Source organism: Carcharhinus amblyrhynchos, chromosome 6 (assembly GCF_965287045.1).
Source record: "Carcharhinus amblyrhynchos chromosome 6, sCarAmb.v2.hapA, whole genome shotgun sequence".
Lineage (NCBI taxonomy): Eukaryota > Metazoa > Chordata > Chondrichthyes > Carcharhiniformes > Carcharhinidae > Carcharhinus > Carcharhinus amblyrhynchos.
The window spans coordinates 115275376-115293969 of NC_137329.1; the positions used below are offsets into that span (position 1 = coordinate 115275376).

Consider the following 18594-nt stretch of genomic DNA (forward strand, 5'->3'; position numbering starts at 1 on the left):
CCTGGGAATCCAGGGTGAATTAGTTTTACCTTGCTCAAATAACAATCTTTTCTTTCTCTGTTTCTAATGAATTTGATGCAATATTATAATTTTCACCAGTCCATGCCTTGTGTATACATATGTAGTGCATTTAACGTAATAAAACTGCCCTACTGTAAAGCAAAATAGGACATCAAATCAGATTAGGAAATATCAGATGAATAAAGGCTGATCAAAGAGATAGGTTTAAGTGAGCTTTTATCTGATTATGCTTAATTTTTCTCTTTCCTGTCCACCCAATTCTAATTGAGCATCCTATTTCTATTCAGGTGAAATCATTTCAACCTCACATTCCTGATGTGGTTCCTTAAAATATAATGAAAACACAAACATACGAATCAGGGGTATGCCACTTGGCCCCTCAAGCCTGCTCTGCCATTCAATTAGATCACAGCTGATCTGACTGTAACTTCAATCCCACATTCCTGCCTACCGCTGATAGAAGATTCTGCTACTGCTGCCTTTCGTGGAAGAGAGTTCCAGAGACCAATAACCCTCAAAAAAAAAACCACCACGGATATCTCTTCCTCTTTTTAAATGAGTGACTCTTTATTTTTAAACAGTGACTCTCCAGTTCTAGAAGTAAAACAGAGAAAAGATGATCATTTTCCTAAATATGAAACTGCATCTTAAATTCTGAGAGTGGGTCACAGAGGTGGAAGTGGGTGTATCGTCTTGTTCTGCTCTTGCCAATTCCATGGCTTCACAGAGAATTAATGTCCGTTGAGACCTGAATTACCTTGAGGTGAGTCTTCCTCTCTCATCTGGGGAGATAGGCCCACTTTCAAGAGCTCCCATCAGTGTCAATGCGAGAAATGACCATTGCTGGGACTGCATCCAGCCATCAGCAAGGCTGTTGCTGGAATTGGATGCAAAGTACAGGGGCAGGCAGAAGAGGAGGGAGGTGGATCAGCAGCCAGGATGGATGGGCCAGGGAAAAATGGAGTTGTCTGAAGTTCAGAGAGGATCTCTCCTTGAAACAGGAGTCTCATGAAGGAGCGACTCACCCCGTTGCAACTGAAGTACAAGCAGTGTAACCTGGTAGGTTTCTGAGCCTAACACTAGCCTCAACCCACTATACGTGAAGCAGAGCAGAGGCAAGAAGTGGCCTTTAAGGGACTATTAACTGGACAAGTAAGGTTTCATGACAAGCCACCTTATGCCTCCTTCATTGCTCATAAACTGTAACACAGGTAGGAGCAGGAGCTGCCAACAGGTGTTGAGAAATGGCATTTTATTGAATCACTCCCCCACATACAAACTTGCTTGGGGGAGTATAAAATTCTGTCTATAAATTCTAGAGTTTGCAACAGGTCCAATAGATTTTTCTTGTTTGCTCCTTACTTTATCAGATGCTGGTTTAAAAATGTCATTAAAATAACGTATTCACCCATGTAAACAAGGCTGCTGAGTACTTTCATATTTACCTTGTTTATTTTTCCAAGTTCACTTAACGCTTGTTTATTTCCTGGTTCCAACAGCAGTACTGTTTCAAAATCTAGCACAAAATTATAAAAAACAAAAAACTTAAAATCATTTGCGTCCAGAAAAGTTGGGTATAATTTTAATTGTTCACTCAGGCCAGCAGACGTATTAATCTCTTGGATAATGGTAATTAGCCTTAGTCCACAAAGGGCCAGAGACATTCCTCTCCATGAGAGAGAGAGAGAGACAATTGGTTATGTAGCTTAAGGGGGAGCACTCTAAGCATGGGGCAAGGCAAGGAATGAGGCCTTCATGAACAACCACAGCCAGTACAACCTGTGTCTTTGGCATTACTCTGCATTGCACTCTCCATCTAGCCAACTGAGCTAAATGATGCCCGTCATTCACAGACAAATATTCAATCCAATATTAGTGAACAAAATGAATCAAGCAGGACATTACCTAAACTAGCTGCTAAACTTAGACCCAACATTGATTCAGGCTAAGAACATAAGAAATAGGAGCAGGAGTAGGCCATCTAGCCCTTCGAGCCTGCCCCGCCATTCAATAAGATCATGGCTGATCTGAAGTGGCTCAGGTCCACTTTCCCGCTTTCTCCCCATAACCCTTAATTCCCTTGCCTACCAAAAACCTATCTATCCGTGTCTTAAATATATTTAGCGAGGCAGCCTCCACCACTTCAACGGGCAGAAAATTCCAGAGATTCACCACTCTTTGAGTGAAGAAGTTCCGCCTCAACTCCGTTCTAAACTGCCCCCCCACCCTTATCTTGAAGCTATGCCCTCTAGTCCTGTTGTCCTTTCTGAGCGGGAAGAATCTCTCTACCTCTACCCTATCCATCCCCTTCATTATCTTATACGTCTCTATGAGATCCCCCCTCATCCTTCTAAACTCCAACCCAGAATATCATTAAAGAATATCAAAAAGAAAATCATTAAAAACTTAAACTTTATAAGGCACAACTACAAACTCCATGAAAGGTTATACTTTAACCAATGTACAATGCTCATAAAATACGCGACATAAGACAGATTATGTTTTAGTTCTATTAGAGGTATAAAACAATTATTCGTCTGAATGATTTATCATCATGCATTTACAATAATAAGATAATCTAAGCCAATCAGTTTATGAAGTGCTCAGCTGGTTTAAAAGGAACACATTTACAGAAAAGGGTATGAATGTTAATGGAGAGCTGTGGGGACATTCAACTCTTCAAAATGTAATCAGCATTTAGGCTTTGGTGGGATGAGCCCTGTGCATGTGTCATTCCACATACATGTCAGTCTACTTAGACTACATTTGACAGCTGCGTGAACAGGGAAGTGTACAAAAGCCCTTGTCAGCCTCTATCACCTTCAAAATTATACCAATTTGAGGACAGGTGCTGTATAACAATATTCATTTTGAAGCATTCCTTCTCTGAATATTAAATCCCACCCCCTTACCTGCCTGGGCTCAGGTTGCCTGCCTTGTTCAAGATAATACTCAAATGTAAAGTTATTAAATGATACGTGACTTTTTACAACAATGTTTTGTTTTTAAGTAATTCTGTTCCGCAAATTTTGTACCAATCTCACCTTCTTTTGCTTCCTTCGTCTTCCCGAGGCATATTCGGGCAGTTCCCCTTCGTGCGAACGCTTTGGAGTATGTATTATCCAGTGCGATTGCCTGGCTACAGTCAGCTTCTGCCTCTGCAAACCTAAAATATTTATAACTGGCTCAGAATTGTCAGGAACAATTGGTTCTGAAACATATTGCTTTCATTAACATTACATTAGGAACATACTGCATAAACCAAGGTATTCAATTTCAGTACTTAGCGCACGTAATTTCAATATTGTGTTTACAGTCTTGTTCACTAAATGATGAACCACATCCTTTGTGGAAAACCTGATTTTCTTTTGGAATGGTCCCTTTTAAGGCCAAAACGAAACTGGGATAATTCTGGAATGGGAGGGGATCAATTAGTTTTCACAAGGATGAGGTCATTAGACTTCTAGGAAGTGCTCACGTGATCTGAGGTTGCCATTGGGATGAAAGGCAAAAGGTAAAGGGTAAATACACAGCTAATTCCAGACTGAATTAGATCCCGGTAAAAAGCAGGGAAAAAATTCAAACGTTGAACAGAGAATGACTTATCGTATGTTTTATATAGTTGAAAAGCATAGAGAGCTTAAGACAGGGAGAAGAGTGTTTGTGACGTGACAAGATCCTCACTACTGCTGTTACTATTTTGCCAAAGCTAACCAGACAGTTTAGAAGTCAGAGAAGGAAGTCTCAGGAGATTCTGTGGCATCAAGACTGTTGTGAACCTAAGTTCTGCATGGCTCTTGTGTTCGGGTGTCAAACATATCCAGAAATTCCAGAACCCGTGAAAGCGGCTCACTGAAGGGCCAAATATTTATTGACTGGGTAGCAAGAGATTTTACATGCCAGAGGAGTAGTCAAAAAAGACTATTGAGAATGCACATGGTGTCACAATTGTGCAGGAAACGACATGAATACTTGTAACCAATGGAGGCATATCTTTGCTGTTAATTAAAGTGAAATTTGCTTCTTGAGTTAAAATATAATTTGTCTGCTAACTAATGTTTGGATTGTGTTGATTGTTGTTTCATTGCGACAATAAGCGTTTTAAAAAGTGAAACCCTGCCCCTTGGTTAACTTTCTGTTGATATTGTGGGGATTCCTTTCTTTAAAAGGTAACAGTTTCTACATAGATTGTAACAACTTTCTGAGACCCAATTTATTAGCATGTCTGTGTGGAATTTGCACATTCTCCTCATGTCTGCGTGGGTTTCCTCCGGGCACTCTGGTTTCCTCCCACAGTCCAAAGATGTGCGGGTTAGGTTGATTGGCCATGCTAAAATTGCCCCTTAGTGTCCTGAGATGCGTAGGTTAGAGGGATTAGTGGGTAAAATATGTAGGGATTTGGGGGTAGGGCCTTGGTGGGATTGTGGTCGGTGTGGAATCGATGGACCGAATGGCCTCTTTCTCTACTATAGGGCTTCTATGATATCAATGATTATTACTTAAATTGAGTGATATCCTGCAACTCCAAAACTAAACTTACTTTTCAAGCTTAAGATAAGCCATGGCCCGGTTTGCTGGTAAAAGTGCATTGGTGCCATCTGCTGCCATCCCTCTGGTATAGCACTCAATTGCTTCTAAATACTTTCCCTCCTTAAAGTATTCATTGCCCTGTAATGAAAGCAGTAAATTTTAAATCAAAATAAAAAAAGCTGAAAGCTAGTTAATTTATAAGATCGTTTTTTGAACAGTGGGAATGGGCAGAATTAAAAGTTGTATAAAAGTTGAAACTTCCAAGAAATGCTGTTAAATACTATGGACAGGATTTTCTGGTCACGCTCGCCTCAAGATTGGAAAATCCCACCCCAGGTCAACAGAACTCTGCGTGGTCCGTGTCCCACTCATTACAATTCCCGTGGCGGGCGCGACAGGAAAATTCTGCCCTATAACTCTGCCCAAAGTTTCCTATAACTTCAGCTGTCATGACAGGGTCTATAGGCATGTCGAGAGTAATTACCAGAGCTGGAATACACTTCGCAGTTGTGATTTATATTACTATCAGCCTGAGGCCAGCATAATTATTTAATCTCTTTCCCAGTGCAGATACAAAACTCACAAATCAATGTTTTCCATTGCAAATTAGAAAAGAAAAAAAAGACTTCAATTGATATGGCATTTTTGACGACCACCATCCACCATCTCAAAATGAACCAAGTACTACTTGAATCATAGTTCCTGTTGAAACATGAGGAACTCAGCTGCCAATATGCATGTAGTGAACTTTCACCGAAAGCAATGTGATAATGACCAGATAAAGTGGTTTAGTGACACTAGTTGAGGGATAAACATTGGCCAGGACCCTGGGAATTAGTTCCCTACTCTTCTATGAAATACAGCCTGTGATATTTTATATTCAACCGAACAGGCACATAAGGGCTTCCTTTCAGTATCTAATCTGAAGGGCAGTATGGAACTAGAGTGTCAGCTTTGACTTCTGAGCTCAATTCCTGAAATGGGACATGAACTGTGAACCCTGTGATTGAGGTGGGTGTGCCACCAATGACCACAACAAACTACAGCTAACATCTGAAGGGTCAGCAACATATAAATTAACAGGTTGTACTGTAGTTGCTGTCCAACCTGCTTGGTATTTCCAACATTTTCTGTTTTTATTTCTGAACTAGCTAATTTACAACAAAAATGCAGCAAAACCCAGGGTATTATGGTTGCCTGGCCAGTTAACCCTAGCCAGATTTATATCTGATTCTGACTGGCGTTTTGAACGCTTTTAATTACGAGACAGACATACCAAGTCTTTCTCAAAAATTGCCTGTTGTTTCGCATGTGTTCCAGACAGTTTCTCTTCTTTATTGGTATCCGTTTCTTCATTTTGACTCAATTGATTCTGATCTTTACCAGACTGTTTTAACCCTAAAGCCTGAGAAAAAAGACAGGTATATTTATCAATTTGCATAAATCCACATATGACAAAATATAAGAACAGCAGCCAGCATAATTAAGGACCCCACACACATATTCTCTTCCACCTTCTTCATTGGGAAAAAGATGCAAAAATCTGAAAACACGCACCAATTGACTCAAGAACAGCTTCTTCCCTGCTGCCATATTTTTGTATAGTCCTATCACACGTGAAGCTGATATTTCTCCACACCCTATTTGAAACTGCAACACTATATTCTGCACCCTATCTTTTCCTTCTCTCCTATATACTGTATGAATGGTATGCTTTGCCTGTATAGCTTGCAAGAGACAATACTTTTCACTGTATTCCAACACGTGACAATAATAAATCAATTTAATTCCTTCCTCAGAGTGGCAATCAGCATGAACTACCACTGTGTTCCCACTTAACTGCACCGTTTCTTCCGAACTTCTTCCCTCAGACCAGACGAGATCCAGGCAGTGCAGCTTTCACTGGGGCCCAGCTTTAAAAATTGGAGCAAAGGAGGATACAGTGGGTCTTTTTACGGCACTAGCTGCTGTAAAGCAGGTTAAGCTTAAAGGTCCCATTTGAAAATAACAAGCCAGGGAGAAAGTAAGTGTCCGAGATAAGTAAACGGCACTGGCGTGGGGAGAAACATTGCATTTCTGCTGTTGTCCTGACTGCCAAGAAATTATTTTAGTATTCTAGATTAGAGGATGTAAAAGGGATTAGGATCTCTGTTTCCTATTAAAGATTAGATTCAGCTGGTGTTTCTCATGGTCAACTTATTATAAGAAATATCAGAAAAAGTGTAAGAATGAAAAAAGGGAATAACATATATGTATAGACTGTTATTTTCAACAAACTGCAACACAGAGGGATATGGTCCCCGGAAGGGTAGCAGTTTTAGTTAAGTCAGGCAGCATGGTCGGTGCAGGCTTGGAGGGCAAATGAGCCTATTCTTGTGCTGTAATTTTCTTTGTTCTTATAATGTGACATGTGAAGTGACGCAAATACATTGGTTTGGCCTCTATAAGAATGCAAAACCAGAGGAATGCATCAACTCAAACACCCAGGTTTTAGCAGGCATCGCCATTCTGATTCTAAACTATTAATGCACATATAAAATCAGTATGTAACTCAGGTTCTGATGAAAGGTCACACCTGAAATGTTAATTCTGCTTCCTGTAACACTCTCCCCAATCTGATGTTGCTAAGCCTGCTGAGTATTTCTAGCAGTTTCTGTTTCAGGTTCTTAGGATACTACATTTGATCCATTTCCTCAGCTCATCGTAATTCCTTTAGACATCTGCAGTTTTCTTACCCTTTAGGTTAACTACTTATTGATTCCGACTTGCTGTCTCGAATTCCTACAACTTTAAAGCTTAAAAGCAGCAGAAAGTCACTGCGTGTTTTAAGAACCACATGCTTAAAATCCTTGCAACAGATAACTTTTACAAACATTCCAACTATCACTTTTGACAACTTCAACCTTCCCACTGGACACAAGAAAAACCAATTTAGTTAAAGGTTAACTACATTAATTCAAAACGTGTACAAAATAGAACATCTTTCAAACGTGGACAGAACGTTTGAGGGAAAGAATTAAATTTTACCTCATTTACTTTTCGGAGTTCATTTTGCGCTTCAAAATTTTGTGCATCCAAATTTAACACCATTTCAAAATCTGAAGTATTAGAGGAAAAGAAACAGTTTTATTGATAGAAACTAACAATGTTTCAGGACTGTGCAGCTTTTTAAACAAATATGAAAATTAAAATCCACATCTTATTCTTTACACAGAAAGTCATGAGTTCTTCAGTCCTCAAATGATTAAATGGTGAACAGAATCAGGAAGAGCTTTACAGCACCTCCAATTTTCACTTTAAAATCACGAACCTTCTTTTGCGCCTTCAAAGTTTTGCAGTTTCATATGAGCAGCACCTCTCCGAAGGTAAGCTTTCACGTAGGATTTGTCCAGTGCAATAGCCAAATTGCAATCTGATTCTGCAACGGCGTACCTGCATCAGAAAAAAAAAATCAGTTACACTACACACAGGGTAGGGTAGGTGTAGGAGGATGCGGCGGCGCGGGCTCGTTGGGCCGAAGGGCCTGTTTCCCGTGCTGGGTTGTTCTTTGTTCTTCTTTCTTTGTACATCTCATTCCACAATTTGTTTCTTCACAAAGGTTTAAGATGACCCAAAATCAATGAGGCTACGAGTGATACTACTTCCGAACGTCAACATACTAGGGTGCTACTGGAACTTGACGGTTTGAGTTATAAGGAGAGGCTAGATAGACTGGGGCTTTTCTCTGTGGAGCATAAGAGGCTTAGGGGTGGTCTACAGAGGTTCATAAAATAATGAGGGGCACAGATCAGCTAGATAGACAACATCTTTTCCCAAAGATAAGGGAGTCTAAAACTGGAGGGCATAGGTTTAAGGTGAGAGATATAAAAGGGTCCAGAGGGGCAATTTTTGCACACAGAGGGTGGTGAATGAATGTAACAAGCTGCCACAGGTGGTAGTAGAGACAGGTACAATTTTGTCTTTTTAAAAGTGTTTACATGGGCAAGTTGGACATAGAGGGACATGAGCCAAATGCAGACAATCGGGACTAGCTTACAGGTTTAAAAAAAGGGACAGCATGACAAGTTGAGCCAAAGGGCCTGTTTCCATGCTGCAAACGTCTATGACTCTATGCAATGCAGAATGCTAAATTCCCCGTGCAGCAAATTATTAATCACAGTCAAAGTTAAAATTGGTGGAGCAATAGGCCAATAGGAAGATAATGAAAGACACAACATTGACATAGATCTCGAAAACAGGTTAACGGTATTATGTGGGTACTACCTAGAACAAAGGATATTGCTGAGCACCACATTTCCTCAGGTGAAGAGGATGTTGAGGAGGGAGATGAGAATAATGAAGCGGGAAGGAGGAGGAGGAAGGCAAGATTATGGACAGGGCCAGAATAGGGCACTGAGCAAGAGCATCCCTTGTTACATCTCATTTTAGAGATAATGGGAGAAGCCCGTGTTAAGTCCCCTGTTCCCCCACCCCCCACACTCTCAGAAGACAAAGACTTTAACATTAAGGTTGAATATACACAGTCTTAATCAACACTAGGCACTTGCATATAACTACGTTGGAAAATTTTAAATGTATGATTTTCAGAGATTTGTGTAAATTATAAAACATCAGGATATGTTTGTGAAATCAAAGTTAGCCTAAGTGCTCCCTGTAGTGAAACTAGTTAAGACCTAAGCTGCAGTCAAAGTTAATAAATAGTGCATTCTACTTGTACTTCAATAGGATCAGTTCTGTTTCATGGAACAAAATATTTCTTTAGCAATAAACTAAACTCCTTACAGAGGTACACTTTTATTGCTGTACTTACTTTTTCAATTTTAAGAATGTTGATGCACGATTTGTAGGGAAGACAGGGTTATATGGGTCCATTGTCATGGCTCGGGTATAACAGTCTATTGCTTCATCATATTTCCCTTCTCTAAAATATTTATTACCCTGTCAAGAAAATCAAGTACATTCATTATCAAATCTGTTTGATTCACTTATGGGAGGATAATATGACACCATCTCCACATACCAGGGTGTGCCAAACTGATTAAAAGTATTCATTCACATCAAGATGCTAACTGCACCTTAGAACTAATTTTTCATTGCAAACTTCTAACCCCAAAAGACTCAGTTTTGAATTTTAGTGTCAGGAAATACAAGATAGAAAAAAAAAACTTATGGACAATTTAGGGCATCTTCAAAGGAAATGAATCCCTGATCAGTCCCTCCTCCCTGATACACATTGCACTGTGTAGTATTGTTTGCCCAACACATTTCTAATATTACAAGCCATATCAGGAGAAATGCATTGGGAACTGAAATTCTACATTAAAAGATGCTAAATTTAGACACAATCTATTCTAAGCAGTGAGTGGGCTCAAGATTCTAAAGATTCTGGGGCTGTAGGTGGTTATAAGCAGCACTAAAAAAAATTGACTGACTGGTTATCACATTGCTGTTTGTGGGACTTTGCTGTGCAGGTTAGCACTGCCGCCTCACAGCGTCAGGGCCCAGGTTTGATTTCCAGTCTTGGGTCACTGTGTGTGTGGAGTTTGCACATTCTCCCTTGTCTGTGTGGACTTCCTCCGGGTGCTCCTGTTTCCTCCCACAGTTCAGAAATATGCGGGTTAGGTGCATTGGTCATGCTAAATTATACCTCAGTGTACCTGAACAAGTGCCAGAGTGTGACAACTAGAGAATTTTCACAGTATCTTCATTACAGTGTGAATGTAAACCTACTTGTGACTAATAAATTAAATTTAAAAATGGCTGCTGCATTTCCCAGATTGCAACAGTAGTGTCTAACGTACTTATCACAAGTGCTAATTTGACGCTATGCATTTTGACTCATAGAATACTAAGCATTAAAGTTGCAGTGATAGGTACGATCAAGAGCATAGGTTACACCACTATTTGTCATCTGTCCCTAATTGAGCAAGGTGGAATGAACCACATTGCTTTTAGCAGGAATTGCATTTTGGTCAGGCCATTGCTATGTTTGTCAGACTATAGTTCAGCTGATGGGTTTCTAGTGATCTGGAAGCTGAAAAGCCAGTTGCTCAATTAGGCAAGAAAAATAGTCTGTTATTTGTTAAATTCTCTCTCTGGGTGTCTCTAAATGACATTGCATTCAGATCAGCAGGGTCGCTCTGTGAATCACCGTGAAAGCAGGGCCAACCTTCGGAAGGACAGTGGTCCAATTGCCTCAAAGCTTTTCTTGAGGAATGTAGTGACACAGGGGATGCTAACTGAATGCAGTTTTATTTAGCTGGCAGTTGGCAATTTTCGCAAAACAGCTAAAGTGAGAGAACAAGAGACATGGCTGCCAGTAAGAAATAAGACGTTTTATTATTTTGGGACAGTACATCCAAATGTGCTCAGCTTTGATTTTAATAGAAATGTTTAAACAGATGAAAAAGCATATGGTATCACTGATGTAAAAGATTACAGGAGGTTGGCCATGAGCTAAAGGTCTATTAAATGTCCAGATGCTATATTCAGAAAAGGCAGGTGACAAGAGCACAAGAGATGTCAATTTTGATGGGACAGTTCAGTCTTCAAAAAAACTGCTTTGAAATAAATTGAAGTATACTGTCAGAAACAGAGCACTTTAGATAACAGATTGTCACCACCATTTGCGTGTGTATGCAGGATTGCAAAACGCTTTTGAAACTTGCACTCTTGGCCTAATCTACCTAACCCGCACATCTTTGGACGGCGGGAGGAAACTGGAGCGCCCAGAGAAAACCCACGCAGAGGACATGCAAACTCCACACAGACAGACAGTCACCCAATGCCGGAACTGAATCTGGAGCTGTGAGGCAGCAGCAGCGCTAACCACTGTGCCACCACTTCTCCCCGGTAGCTGTTCATGATTGTCCAGTGACATTGGTGACGTACCTTTTCTTTCTCCAAAAGAGCTTTTTCCACATCTATTTCCTCATCTTCTGTATCCGGCTCTGGAGTGCTGTCATTTTTATCCAGTTCTTCCAGTACTTTGTCCTAACGCAACAGAAGAAACGCAAGATTAATTTGATCCCCTTTAATCCCAATGCAGTTATGTGCTCCTTTCACCTTACTCATAAAAACATAAAAACTAGGGAAGTAGACCATTCAGTTTGAGCCTGTTGTTATTCAACATGATCATGGCTGATCTCCGATCTCAATGCCATATTCCCACTTTCTCTCCATACCCTCTGTGCTATTAAAATCTAAAAAATATATCTCCTCCTTGAATACATTGGCCTCCACAGCTTTTTATAGTAGAGAATTCCACAGGCTCACTACCTTTTGAGCAATGAATTTTTTTCCTCATCTCAGTCCTATGTGATCTGCCCCAAATCCTGAGACTATGTTCCCTGTTTCCAGATTACTCAACCAGGAGAAACATCCTTCCTGCATTTAGTCTGAAAAACGTGGGCCCAGCATTAGTGTCTTAAATTAAGACAGTTATAAGAGTACAAGGGCAAAGTTGGCTAAAGTGAACTAAGAAAACAGGCTAAATAAGGCAGCACAGAAGAGGAACAGAAGTAGATATTTAAGGACATATTCCACAGCTCTCAGCAAAGATGTATTCCATTGAGAAAGAAAAATTCTATGAAACTGATGCAGCATTCATGGTTAAGAAAGGAAGGCAAGAGTAATATTAGTTGAAAAAGCTTACATTAGTGCAAAGATTAGTGTTTGATTGAGGGTTGGATAGAATTTAGAAATCTGCAAAGAATTGATCAGAAAATGAATGCGGAAAAATGAGTACAAGAAAAAGATGGCTAGGAATATAAAAAACAGATGGTAAGAGTTTCCATAAGTAATTAAAAGGAAAAGAACTGTAATCATTAGTCCCTAGAGAATGAAACGGGGGAATATAACGGGAAACGAAGAAATGGTTGCCGCATCGAACAGGTATTTTCAATCTGTCCTCACTGCAAAAGACAAAGAAACATGAATATTTAAAAATCAGTGTAAAAGGAAGGAAATGATAACAATTGCAATGGAAAAGGTATTGGGGAAACTATTAGAACTAAAGTCTAACAAGTCCAATTGACCTGATGCCTTTCATCCTATAGGCTCGAAAGAAGAGGCTGCTGAGGAAATAGATATAGGGATTGTAATCTCCTAAATTTCCTTGGATTCTGTAATAGTTCCAGCGATTTAGAAAATTGTGAACGTGATACTTTTATTAAAGAAAGAAGGGTGAAAGACAGCGGGGGATTATAGGCCAGTTAGCCTAATATCTGGCATCGGAAAGTGCTGGAATCCATTATTGAAAAGGTAAAAGGTAAAACTGCATTCAGGTAGAGTCAACCTTGTTTTGCAAAAGGGAAATTGTGTTTTACTGACCACGAAATATACTGTAGAACATGTGGAGACGATCCCCATGGGCCAACACATGTATAAAGGGAGAGACGGTGACATTGTAGTAATGTCACTGCACTAGCAATCCAGAGGCCCAGATAATCTCTCTGGGGACATCAGTTCAAATTCTAGCATGGTAACTGATGAAATTTAAATTCAATAAATAAAGTTGGGATTTAAAAGTTAGTTTAAGTAATGGTGATCAACCTTCATTGACCCATTTCATTCACTAATGTCCTTTAAGAAGCCATACTTGATCTGCCTTGCATGTGACCCCAGACCTGCAACCATGTAGTTGACTCTTTACTGCCTTTGAAATGGCAGTCCAAACTGCTCAGTTCAAGGACAATTAAGGGTAGGTAACAAATACTGACTTTGTTAGTGACATCACTATTCCATGAAAGAATCCTACAAAAACATAACAAATCTTTTTACTTTTGTGCTCATGGCAAAATGAGTCAGAAGTAAAACAAAGTCCAAGTTGTTTTATTACTTATTTATTCTATAATTTTTATTTCATAGTTTGATCAAGACTAAAGATGTCTGCCCTGTAATGTACTGAATATACAAATTACAAGTGTCCATCTCCACAAAAGAATGTCAAACAAAAAGTATTTGGTAGACAAGTGAAACAAGAATGGAAATCATGGTAAAATGCATCAGTGTCAAAATCATCAAAACTTACCACATCAAATTTTTCCCAAGACTTATAGTCGAAAGATTTTATTCTTGTTGATTTATTTTCTTTGTTCTTTCTATTGTTCCGAGAAACAGTCTTTTTCTTTGTATTTTTCATATAATTTCGATTTCTCACAGGTGGTAACGTCTGTAAATTTAAAAAGTACCATCAGCTATATTTAACCAAATGCATAAACCCTACTTATTCTATACGCTATATTGACGCAAGGCCACTTTGATTTCATGTTGATATATAACAATGTAACCTAGGCATGAGATAATGCCTAAAGCTCAGAGCAAGCAATCCTATCTGCTATTCATCAAACTATTAAAATTTAAGCAGCTCTTGCATATTAGTGAGCAAACTGCTCCTTACCAGGTCAGCAACCCACACAGAATTGCCATAGCTGAACTCTCCCCAACTTGGATGGCTAAAGGCCTAATCATAGTACCTACTAACACAAGATCAAGAGAAAGTGAATTTCTGAGTGCATTTGTGATGCTATAAATAGAGAGATTTGCAGCTTAAAACTCTGCCAATGGTGCAGGTGTAGCACCACAGACTGTCGCAAATATGAAAAAGCTCAAATAAATGGTTCTGACACGTGCAGTAAGTATTAAATATATCTTGATAATTTATCATACAAAATATAGTTAACACCCTCAATTGGATCAATTTAAGCAAAGATAATTCCCCATGCAGCAGCTGTGGCTTGGTGGTAGCACCCGCACCTTTTGAAAACTTAATTCAAAACTCAATGAGTTGAGCATAAAATCCCAGCTGGCACTTCAGCATGGTAGGGAGGGACTGCCATTCTATCGGAGCTGTACTTTCTCAAACATTAAATGAAAGCCATGTCTGCCCCTGCAAGTGACATATAAGATTCCATTGCATTCATTGTAAAAAGTGTAGGGGAATTGTGTGCATGTTTCCTGGCCAATTTAGTTCTGTAATATTCCAATGATGTTAGGGCTTGTGGGTTTTAGCAAAAAGAAAAGATGTGGTTTGCACACATAGATTCAAACACACAGATTTATTTCAGTTTATACAGAAAACAAAAACGTAAGCAGCAGCCTGTGCAGAACCTTAATACAGTAAGAAGTCCCACAACACCAGTTTAAAGTCCAACAAGTTTATTTGATAGTAAACCCACAAGATTTCGGAACACTGTTCCTTCATCAGGTGAGTGGAAAGTTCTGATCAGAAACAGGGCATATAAAGGCACATTTCTTTTGAATTAATTCTGCATCATTTTCATATGGTTTAGTAGCAAATACACAATCAGGCAATTCATTTCAACTAAGCCTTTCCGTAGTATCATTCACAAGACTGGGGAGTAAAGAATGTGATTCGGACAAATAATTGAGGTGACAAGTGGTCAGTATGGCGTCACTAAACTAGTTCAATTCTGATTTGAACCGTGTAAGAAGTTGGACTGGCTTTTGCTAAAACAATGGTTGGTACACATTTCTCACTTACGGCATAATTACATGCTAACACTAGATCTCCTTGTTGAAAATAGCATCGTCTTCCCTCATTTCTTATCTAGCAACTTGAGATTGTTGTTGATGCTCTACTTTTTCTGACATTTCTGGAGGTAATTAAAAAAAATCAAAAGTAGTTCTCAACTTTTAAGAATAGTATTGCAGAGGCAGTTGCATGAGTAGTATTTAAGGTGCCAAAAAGCTATTCATGTAATGTGATAATGAACCTTGGTTTCTTGAAACTTTTAAAGAACGTTTCAAGGATCGTGCATATCTTTCAGCTAATCCATTTGTTGATGGATGATAAGACGCGGATTTTATATGTTGAATACCACTTACTTTGAGATAATCCTCAAAACTTTTGTGAAATATTGCTAACAATCTGTTCAGGTTTACCAAATCTTAGAAAAACTTAATGACATTTTTTGTATAGTTTGTTCAGGTGTTGTAGACCTCGTGATAACTTCTGGCCACTGAGCGTGCACCAATTATGCAATTAATAGCAAAATCTACATGCAATCATTAACGTGATATTTTAGGCCACTCCCAAGGGTGTTAAGGAGACAAGAGTGGTGTACTTCCTATCCATGCACAGGACTGACACTGTGCTACTTTTACTTCAATTTACACATCCAGACATGGCCACTAAAAATTGTGCGCTAATTTCTTCATCTGGGCTATATCATGACTTCATGTAGCCATTCAAGAATTTTTCCATGTGGACCCCCAGGGTCACCTGAACCATTCTCTTAAGGGGTTATACCCCAACATACATAAGCGGGTTTTAACAAGACACACAAATTCAAACAACAACACATTTATTCTAGGAGCTTGTACAGAGAATAAACTAAAAGTAAGACAGCTTTAGATGCAAAACCCTAATGACAAAACTATAAAATCATGTGATCAGCTCTTAAGACAATCATGCAACCCCTTAAATATGTAACAAGTTTCTTCAATCAAACTTACTTAAAGAAAATTAACGGTTTGTTTGTGGGTGCTGGCTGTGCTTAGCATTTCTTTTCATTACGATATGCATTTCACAGTCAGTGGCTGTTAAATGCTTTGGGGACACCCTGGGGTTACCAAAGGTGCTGCTCAAATTATTTTTAAAGATATAAAAACAGGGGCAGGGGACAGTGTAAAACAAAAGCCATAACAGAACAACAGAATGGGGTGGCATAATGGTTCAATGCCAGCCTCGGGTCACTATCTGTGTGGAATTTGAACATTCTCTCCATGTCTGCATGGCTTTTCATCAGATGCTCTGGTTTCCTACAGTCCAAAGTTGTGCAGGTTAGGTTGATTGGTTATGCTAAATTGATCATGTCAGGGGATTAACAGAGTAAATATGTGGTGTTACAGAAGTACGGTCTGATTGGGATTGTGGTTGGTACAAACGTGATGGACCAAATAGCCTCCTCCTGAACAGAAGGAGATTCTATGACTCCAAGAACAAAACATTGCAGAACACAGAAATCCGAAATAAAACCAGGAAGTGTTGTAAATGTCCACCAGGGTCTGTGGAGTGAGAGAGAGTGAATATGAGCAGCATGGTGGCGCAGTGGTTAATCCTGCCTCCTCACGACACCTAGAACCCGGGGTCAATTCCCGGCTTGGGTCCCTGTCTGTGCAGAGTCTGCACATTCTCCCCATGTCAGCATGGGTTTCCTCCGGGTGTTCCCAGAGTCCGAAAGACGTGCGGATTAGGTGCATTGGCTATGCACCTCAATGTACCCGAGTGTGGCGACGATGGGATTTTTACAGTAACTTCATTGCAGTGTTAATGTAAGCCGACTTGTGATACTAACAAATAAACTTCAAAATGTCACCAATTCTCAGAGACATGTTTAATAGTGGCTCCCAGTGGAGGTGGGCAGTGCCCAGGATGGGAATGGGGCCTGAGTAAAAGGCCTGGTTACCCCCATCCCCTCCCGGTTTACCCACCGGGTCCAGGGCCGGGACCGCGCCGCTCTGCCGCCGGAGCTCGTCGTCCTTCTTCTTAATGTCTTTCTCCCAGCCGTCCAGCTCCCGCATGAAATCCTGCAGCTCCTCTGACTGATGCCGCACCTGCAACTGCAGCTCCACCGACTTGTTGATGCCCGACATGGTACCGGTGCCGCCACCACCACCACCGCCTGGAACCTTCTCCCGGCCACCGGGCCCAGCCTGCCCTGCGCGCCGGCGGAACTACCTCGTCGCCATTTTGGTACAGTGGGGAGAGTGCAGAGCCGTCCTGGAGAGGGAGTGGGTGCCGCCATCTTAGTGAAGGAGGAGGAGGCGGAGGATGCCGCCATCTTGCTGAGGGAGGGAATCACCTGGTAACAGATGGGAGTGTCGCCATGTTGGTGATGGGGCGGGTGGCTCCAGCTTGGTGTAGGATGACGGCGTCGCCATCTTGGTGAGGTCAGAACTAGCACAAGCGCCTTGAGAGGTATTGACAAGCTTCATGGGGCCAATTATAGTTTGGAGCAGCTAGGAGAGGCAGGTGAAAATGAAGCAGAAATCCAGGTGCAGTGCCACCTTAGCAATTTATGTGAGAGTAGGAGCCGTGCTGGTAATTGGAAGAACAGCTTTAAGAATCCAGTGGAAGAAGAATCTTAGGCGAAGAGATTGACCCACCGGAAGGTGAACTGTCATTGGGACAATCAGAGTTGAAGTGGCTTTTGAGAGACTTTAGAGGCTAGAACTTTAAAAATGATGGATCGAAATCTCTTGTGAGAGAGTGCCAGGAAACAGGGGTAGTTTTAAATAATTTATATTTGTATTTATGTGTTAGAAATAAACTAACTAAATAAAATAACTCTGCAAGTTAACTCCACTCGCATTGAATGTACATGTAAAGACTTGATTGCCTGTAAAGACTAGCATTCCAACCATTATCTTTCAATTGAGTCTTTGTCTATTTATGCCCTGTTTGTAAACCCAACTCTCCATTCACCTGACGAAGGAGCAGCACTCCAAAAGCTCGTGATTCAAAATACACCTGTTGGACTTTAACCTGGTTTTGTGAGACTTCTTATTGTGCTCACCCAAGTCCAATGCCAGCATCTTCACATGATAGTTTTAAGTAAGTTTGATGTTGTGTTTCTGTTTGTAAAAGGGTTAATGACTTTAGTTTGGTTTATATTCCTATATGGTACTGGAGTTTATGATATTAAAGCAAACAGGACTTAAAGGAAAACTATGTCATTGTTTAGCAACCAACAGCCACCCCAGGATAGAAAGTGTTTTTGAGTTAGTTGTAAGATGAACCAAGGAGAAACAGGAAAGGATCAGGGAGCTGCAGAAAGCACACTTCCCAGGGACAGAGTAAAGTCAAAAGAATGTCTCAGGAAGGCAGTTTAATGAAATAAGTGCAGGACAAGAAGTTGAACAAGGTTCTGTTCGAAAGAATTCAAGTAAAAAGCAGTGCTCTGAGTTAAAGAGACAGTTGCAGGAACCAACTTTAAAGTTAGTTAGGTGAGAAGCTAGATATAAGAACATAAGAACATAAGAAATAGGAGCAGGAGTAGGCCATCCAGCCCTTCGAGC

At 40.2% G+C, this 18594-nt stretch overlaps 1 protein-coding gene across 2 annotated transcripts in view; it reads right to left on the reverse strand.

The window, feature by feature from the left end:
- Positions 1-17218, reverse strand: part of rpap3 (RNA polymerase II associated protein 3) — a 42065-nt gene extending 24847 nt beyond the window's left edge. For both annotated transcript variants that reach the window (XM_080191263.1, XM_080191262.1), the window contains exons 1-10: positions 17008-17218; positions 13583-13723; positions 11443-11544; positions 9362-9489; positions 7862-7983; positions 7579-7649; positions 5828-5956; positions 4562-4689; positions 3066-3187; positions 1467-1537 (exon numbers count right to left, since the gene is read on the reverse strand). In XM_080191263.1, coding sequence (XP_080047389.1) covers positions 1467-1537; positions 3066-3187; positions 4562-4689; positions 5828-5956; positions 7579-7649; positions 7862-7983; positions 9362-9489; positions 11443-11544; positions 13583-13723; positions 17008-17169 — 1176 coding nt within the window. In that variant the 5' untranslated portion in view covers positions 17170-17218. The remainder of the gene's footprint in view (positions 1-1466; positions 1538-3065; positions 3188-4561; positions 4690-5827; positions 5957-7578; positions 7650-7861; positions 7984-9361; positions 9490-11442; positions 11545-13582; positions 13724-17007) is intronic.
- Positions 17219-18594: the final 1376 nt, after the last annotated feature.